The 7,414-nt window shown below is 42.5% G+C and overlaps 1 protein-coding gene across 5 annotated transcripts in view; it reads left to right on the forward strand.

Moving 5' to 3' along the window:
- The window catches only part of FRMD4A (FERM domain containing 4A), a 201,057-nt gene that overhangs the window by 139,333 nt on the left and 54,310 nt on the right, over window positions 1–7,414 (forward strand). For 4 of the 5 annotated variants that reach the window (XM_010716844.3, XM_010716644.3, XM_010716904.3 and 1 more), the window contains one exon: window positions 327–410. In XM_010716844.3, the coding sequence (XP_010715146.1) occupies window positions 327–410 (84 nt within the window). Of the gene's footprint in view, window positions 1–326; window positions 411–4,384; window positions 5,790–7,414 lie in introns of those variants that run through there. The other variant, XM_019617904.2, reaches the window with a different exon arrangement.

A 7,414-nucleotide genomic window follows, 5' to 3' on the forward strand; every position in this document is an offset into this window, starting at 1 on the left:
TTCTTTTTCCCCTTGTTCTGTTTATGAATGTGTTCTTGGGACATTGCTCTGTGCAGTGTGGCATGGTAACTTGTGTGTCCAGAGTCACTGGTAGGAAATGCTTCAACATAACCATCTGAGAGAGCTTTGCTCCAATTTTGATAATAGAGGGAAAAGTTAACCATGCTGCCATAAAATAAATAAAGAGAATGGGAAAGGAAACCCCACTGCCGTTTGTTAAAGAGGAACAGATGTAGAGCTGTAGCAGCCTGCCAGCTAGGTCAGGTCATATCAAATATTGTGGTTGTTTTCTTGTAGTCTGATCCTCCTTTCAAATTCTCTTTCAGCAATGAAGTTGTAAGGAATGAATTAAAGAAGCTGCCAGCCCTTCCAACACCAGCGCTGAAGGAGCATCCTTCCCTTGCTTACTGGTAATGTTTCATTCTGTTAAGTAGCTTTGTAGTGTTTCATCCAGGGCCTGGCTGTGGCAGTCAGTGATCTGGGAGAGATACTGGGACAGGTTTTCCTGTCTCCTAACTCTGGATCCGACACCAACTGATTGCATGATGCAACACAAGTAAAGTAAAGCTATCACTGCAAATCAGTTGCCCCATGTGCCAAATGACTCCATTAATGTCTGGCAAGAAGATTCACTGCAAACCTCCTAGTATCCCAGTGAAATCAAGAGACCAACCTAATATGCCATTCCCTTTTCCAGCACTTTACATTTGTGGAAAGCAGGAGTTTTCCCAGTTTGAAATGTCAGTGTTTTGCACTGCTATGCATTGTTTTTGAGTGATTATGCTTTCCCTTGCAAGTCCTTTCTGAATGGCACAGCTGAACTAACAAGGATATACTTCTGTAATGTGAACTAGGTGATGTTTGGGGTAGAGGCTTGTGACTTTAGCTTTTATAGCACTGAAAATGAAATGCTGAGTAGGAGAAGGATCACGATTAAATTTTGTAAGCCCCACAGATAGCTTCTGTACCACCCTGCCTATCCCTCTCATCTGTACAAATAGGAAAGAATTAATGGGGAGATCCTCTCACTTGATTTTTCTGTTTGTTTCCGTGTCATCTTTGTCTTTATAGCAGTCATCTACAAACGTCAGGGTCGGAGTGACCTTCTTTATCTGCTACTCTTAATTTCTCGATAATTTTGATAATCTGAGGATAGCAGGGGAAAAAAGTTCAATTTATAGTTTATAATTTCAAGTCTTCATTTTGTCAGCAAATCCATTCACTCTAAATAGCATGCCTGTAATACCAGAACTAGTGGTACCTAGTGTCAAGCTATAGATCAGCCTCTACTCTGTGAGGTACTCATCACTTTCTAAGCACATCAGGGGAGAGTCGGAGTCCTAAACTGAGATTAGGAACATTCACACAAACTAATGGTTCCCTTAACCACAAATACATTAAAAAAACAGACCACCTCCATACAGATGTGTGACCTGGTCTGGCTGACGCTGTGGTAGCTCAAGTTAAAAGCCACCACAAGAGAAATGGTGGGAACAAATAGCCATGGACAAGGAAGAAGGCAGATCTGACCCTTCAGTAACTACAAGGACTGAGGTCTTATTAAAGCGCCCACATAATCTCTGCTCCAGTTTCCTGTGACAGTATCTGTATATAGGAAAGCACTGACAACCCAGGTTGTCTGTCAGCCCTATCTGCCCATCTGTCTGCCCCCAACATCAATGACAGTTAGTCAGTATTAGAGAATATTAACTCTATTTCTGCTGGGAAATCGCAGTGATGTCTGGGACATCCTGTGTCCTCTCTTGCCTTTGGGCTATGTTGAGTCACCTGGAGCAAGAAGAGCCAAGTGAAAACCTGAGAATGCAAGTATTTATGGTTATACACAAGATACAGCACTTCTTGCAGCTGTACTTAATTCTGTGGGAGTTCCCATTTGACTGAGAACAGGTCACAGATTGGGAAGCTAGTTTTGTTTCCAAGAGGGTAATAAAATCAGTGGCTGCAGTCCCGTGACTCACTTATCATTTCACTTCAGTGACCAGGCAGTTAGTTATTTTTAATAGTGGCTTTTTCAGAAACACCTTCTGAAATGCTGAATGGTCTCAGGAAGAGGCCACTGGTGACTCCAACAAAGACTCTAATGTACAGCTTCAAATTTCCTTGATCTAAGAGGGCAAGATTTAAAAACGTGTTTACTGACATACTGCATCCCTTCTCTTCTGCATCTCACACAGGCTGCATACTGGATACAAATTTAATCCTGTCCCTTTCTTTTTGCAGTCAGTTTTGTGCTCCAGTTCTTCAGTACTAACATGAAGCAATAGCAAGTGAATTTCTTGCTCCAGAAAGGAACACTGAAAATATCAGGGGTAGCGCAAGCAATTGTTCTGGTTAGTTTTAAACAAAATACAAAACAATCCTATACTATATTTGCAACTGCATCAGAATAGTCTGAAATGGACTAAAGAGTGATAAAATGTTAATTCAAGTAGATACCATAATACCTTCAACAAGTGACTACTGCAGATCTGCATGAAATAATACAGCATCTCTGACTCACATCATGAAAAGCATCACCAATTGTTCCTATCTAGTGCAGTAAGACCAGTAGGATGGGTCCTGGATTCTTAAATTCAGTGAGGTCTGAGTAAAGACAGTTTGTGGCCCCCAGCTCCACCTTCACAGAGTCTCCTGGTTACACACCCTTGCTCCAGGCCTTTCCACTCCAACCTCTTCTTGGAGATTTGTAGACCTCACAACAAAGACGAAGGTTGTAATTTGTGTATCATGATGTTGCTGTTTACAGCTCTTTGTAGATTAAGAAGCATTAGTTGAACATCTTGTTCTCAGACCTATCTTATCATGATTGATTGAAGCAAGTAGGGTATTGTGGGTTGCTTTTTTGTTTTAAATGAAAATTGAGTTTCTAGTCCTCTCACACAGTCCAGGAACTGAGGCCCTGAATTTTGATTTCTCTTGTCCGTGCGTGGAAACAACTGATAGTATTTATTATTTTAGACTCAAAAATAATGACTGGACACTGGAGATAATGTGTTAGTTCACATTCATTGTCATTGCATTTTGTCTTAATTTAGATCCTCCCCAGCAAGCCAGCACAGGACTAGGTTACCAAAAGAATACAAGGATCTGAGCTAATGGCACAAAAGTAGGTGCTGGAATAGGATTCCTAATGAACTACAGGGAAGTCAGATTTCTCCCAGGTTCCAGCAGACTTTGCATGCAAGCTTGTTTTTAGCAACCAAAAGCATCAAGCATTGCCAGAAAATCCAACTCTGAAAATATCGACTGAAAACCACAATTCAGTTTCTCTTAATATAGAACAGACCACAGGCTCTGATCCTCCTGTTGGTCCTGATGGCCTGTGAGATGCTCTGTTGGCTTCAGTGGGGCAGTATTTGATCATTTGGATCACTGCAAATAGAGATGATGTTAGCAAATTTGAGAATGTCATCAAAACTGACAAATCAGGCTGGAAACAGAATACAGAAGGGTGCAGCAATGCGTGGATAGCATTTAAAACAGCTCAATTTGCTGGGTATAGAGTGGAGAAACAAATGCCTTTGAAAAAGTGAATCTGGTAATAAGAAGATCTGGCCCTGCATTTGCTTGCAAATTGCCTGCCGTTCAGTTCTGTAGACTGCTGTGACAGAAGGGATTTATTGGTAATTCTTCAGATCTTTATGAGTTATTTGCTACAGGACATCATCCAAGTATCAATTTTTTTTTGCAGCTCTGGGGGGAACATTTTATGATCTGACAGACAGACAGTAGCGCTTCAGCTGCCCCCATGTCTCCACATAACTATGAATGAGTTTCTGTGTTGCTGACACAACAACAAGAGCTGGGCAAGAGGAGACATCAGCTGGTGGTCCAGGCAGTGTCCTAGCACTCTCCCAGCTGTCAATAACAGCATGGCAGCTGCTTGGAAGAGAACAGCTGAAATGACAACGGAGAAGGTCTTTAAGCTCTGCTGATCCTCCTTCTGACCCGTGAATGATTTTGCTTGTTTTCCCTGGCACATACTGGGCTTACACCTCCATCCCAGAGTAGGAGGCAGAAAGTGACCTCTGTGCTGGATGATCCTCCTTGCGGGATTGTGTGAATGAATAAAGAATCCAAAGAACTATTTGAGAAGCCAGTGTCAGGCAGCTAGGCTGGGATTCATCTGGTCGTCAATATTTCTTCAATGCAGACAACTCCATCTGAACTAGGGGCCCTCAGCTCCCTTTTCTGTCAGTGGAGAGAAGCAACAATAATATCCTCCCAGGGAAACCACCCAAACAGATTGGATGAACTGTGCTGTGGAATACCTCTTCCCACTGTGTGACACTAGCCCAGTATTATAGAAAGGTGAAAGGCAATAAGTCCTATTAATGCCTTGATTGATAATTCAAGCTTTATTTTTTATCCAAAAGAAAGCAGAACAAAGGATGATATTTTTCTTGCACTTAGCATCTGCAGATCTCAAAATATTATAAAGGAACATGTTCAGTATTCTAAGAGGGCAATGGAGGCATGGAGAGTGTTGCTTGTATTTCTTTAGGAAAACTGAGGACTATCCCACATCTTTTAGTATGGTTTGAAAACGTAAGTTTATGCTGTTCAAGAAGGCTCCTTGGCATCCAGTCTATCCTTTTAAGGAAATGGGCCATCAATTGGCTTCCATACCCAAGGGATGTGGTCCAGGAATATATCTGTCATAATAATAATTTGTAAGAAAGCAGTGCACAGCCAGAACCACATTAGGCAACCAGCAGGCAGGTGCATTTATCTGTTCCTTGAATGGCACTATATACGTGCAGAGTAGAAACCAAAGCTAAGAGCATTTTTTGCTGGAGAAACTCCACTAGTTTTTGAGAAGTCATTCCTCATTTATTCCTGTGTGAGACAGAGGAATTGCATCCATGTGCAATCAGGGGTTTAAAAGATAATTTCAAAGGGTTGTAAGCTCTCCCTGTCCATCTTTTTAATTAAGAATGATGGTTATTGGAGATCTTCCAGTACTGAACACTCCTGTAATTCAGTTACTGCTCCAAAAGTAATCCTGTTTATGATAATCATAGCAGGAGAACTGAGCTTTGCCTTCATATGCACGCCCGTACATCCATGGTACTTGCTGAGATCCGTGGGCTGAATATGGTTTTATAACTGTTGAATTTCATTACAGTTATTTTCTAAGCATTAAAATTATTCTGAGGGATTTGATGGGAGAGATGACCATTGCTTTACCCATGTAATTTGTCACTGACTCCATCAGCACCCTGTAACCGCTGTGGTGTGCTGGTGGGACACCTTCGCCCTGCCCCAGTAAGACCCCTTTTATTTTCACAGGATGAGTTGGTGAGTGAGGAAAGCAGTTACTCTGACAAATGCCAGGCTTGTGGGAGAACAGCTGGCCCTGCGGATGAACTGACAGACTGCCTCCTCTGAATCACTCTTTGGTGTCTGCGCTCGTGTTTTTGTTCCTTTGCCTTCTTCCTGGCTTTACTAGGGACAGACACACAGTCCTCAGCTCCCCGTGCCAGGACCCCACTCCCCATCTGTGCACAGAACATCCTGTTTGTCGTGTCACTGTGTGGAATGTCCTCCTTGTGACATCACAGAACAGAGCATCCTGTGTGTCACAGGAGGATATGCATGGCCACTGCCTGCAACATCACTGAGGGCATTATGAATGGTGTCAGCAGAGATGGGCCCTGCATGGACAGGGGAACTTCTTTTTGGCAGAGACACTGGCCCCAGACAGATGTTCCTGGCACAAGCATGCATATGGGGAAGGCAGCAATGGGAAGATGTAGCCATATTAGGTGGGCTGTGCTCAGTGAAACAACTTGTATTTTTCCACAAATGTCACCATGAGTGCATCTGAGCAATTACAGCAAGGCCATCTACCTTACCAAACTGCTGTGCTCCTTCATACTGTCCAGCAATAAAAAAGCTTCACTTCTGCCTGGAGAAGGATTATCACATCGCGGACAACCATGTGGCTGCCTTTAAAGGTTCAGCTAGACAAAGAAAATGCAGAGAAGGAGCAATTCCAGTTCACAATAACCTAAACCATATGCAGCATGATAGCATTAGGCAGGCACTTGCTCCAGCTGCAAGCTTATGCAGTAATAGGTGGGGAAGGAGTTCAGGTTTCCTCTTAGATTGGTAATGTTTGTAATGTACCTCTAGGAGATTCAACAGACTCCTTACTCTTGGAGTTACAACATAAAGAGCAAGAGATTGGGTTTAAACATGAAGTCTTGAGTATTCTGCTATATAAATGCAGCAAAGCCTGTCCTGTGGGCATTACATTGCTGGAAGTTAAAGAACCAAAGTCAAACCAGCATGAAAGTACCAAGTCTGTAGGCTGTGATGTGCCGTAGATCAAGAGGAATGCTGTTGAAATCAGAGTGCACTGTGAACCTTTGAAAGGAGATCATTGACTTATGCTTTGCCGTGCTGTGACCTTGCTAGGACACCTGATTGTATGCATCAAATAGCTCTGGTTCTGTGCTCTCCTGCAACCCATTTACCAGAGAAATGGGAGATTCTTTAAAACTGAAACTGGGGATGTCTGACAGTCTGTTCTTTGGATCATGTTGACGTAGTCTCAGATGCTGCACCTCTGTTGTGTAGAGGTGAATGTCTAACATGCCTTCATCAAATGCGCCTAGAACTGTTGTCTGACACTGCAGGCCACTGACTGGAACATTCTGAACCATGAAAATCTCTTACTTTCCAAAGCAGCACTAGGAATAGGCCCTGGCTGGTGCTGACTCCCAGTGCATGACCAAGTGTTGCCTGAGGAATTGCAAGTTAGTATATCCCAGAAATATGCAAAGGCACATCAATACTTCAATAACAAAGGGACTCAACTTTGAGTGACTAGGACACAATCTCTGATGCTGTTTAACCTGCTGTTAAAGACATTGCCTCTGTGTATACTGGGAATTTAACCCCTTGCTGGGATAGATGACTCCAAGAATGCTTCTACTAGTGCTCTTGTACATAGTTTTGTGCAGTTGCAGTGAGGAGTAATCTGTGAGGCTTAGGGCTATTAGTGGCCACTAATTTCAGAAAGCTTTGCTAACTGAGCAAGCTTGTTGCTCTTGGAAAGAAGTTGCACTACCAGAGCAAAATCAAGCTTCAGCAGCACTGATACACACTGTAACATCGTAGGCACCATTTGCATGTAAGGAAAGTCTTGTGGAGAGGGAAAAGTCTGTACATGTTTGTGATTTAAAAAGGGTTATTCCAGAAAACCAACTCTTAGCAACCCAGTTTTATTCTCAGCCTGTGAGCTCCCCTTGTTTTCCCTGAGTGACATCAAATTTCATCATCTAACATTTTTACTTGGCATCTTTTAATTCTCTTGTTGGTAGCTGTGCTAACAGAGCATTTATTACTCTTTTTTTTCTTTTTTTTATTTTCTTTTTTTTTTTGG

The sequence above is a fragment of the Meleagris gallopavo genome, chromosome 1, assembly GCF_000146605.3.
Source record: "Meleagris gallopavo isolate NT-WF06-2002-E0010 breed Aviagen turkey brand Nicholas breeding stock chromosome 1, Turkey_5.1, whole genome shotgun sequence".
NCBI lineage: Eukaryota > Metazoa > Chordata > Aves > Galliformes > Phasianidae > Meleagris > Meleagris gallopavo.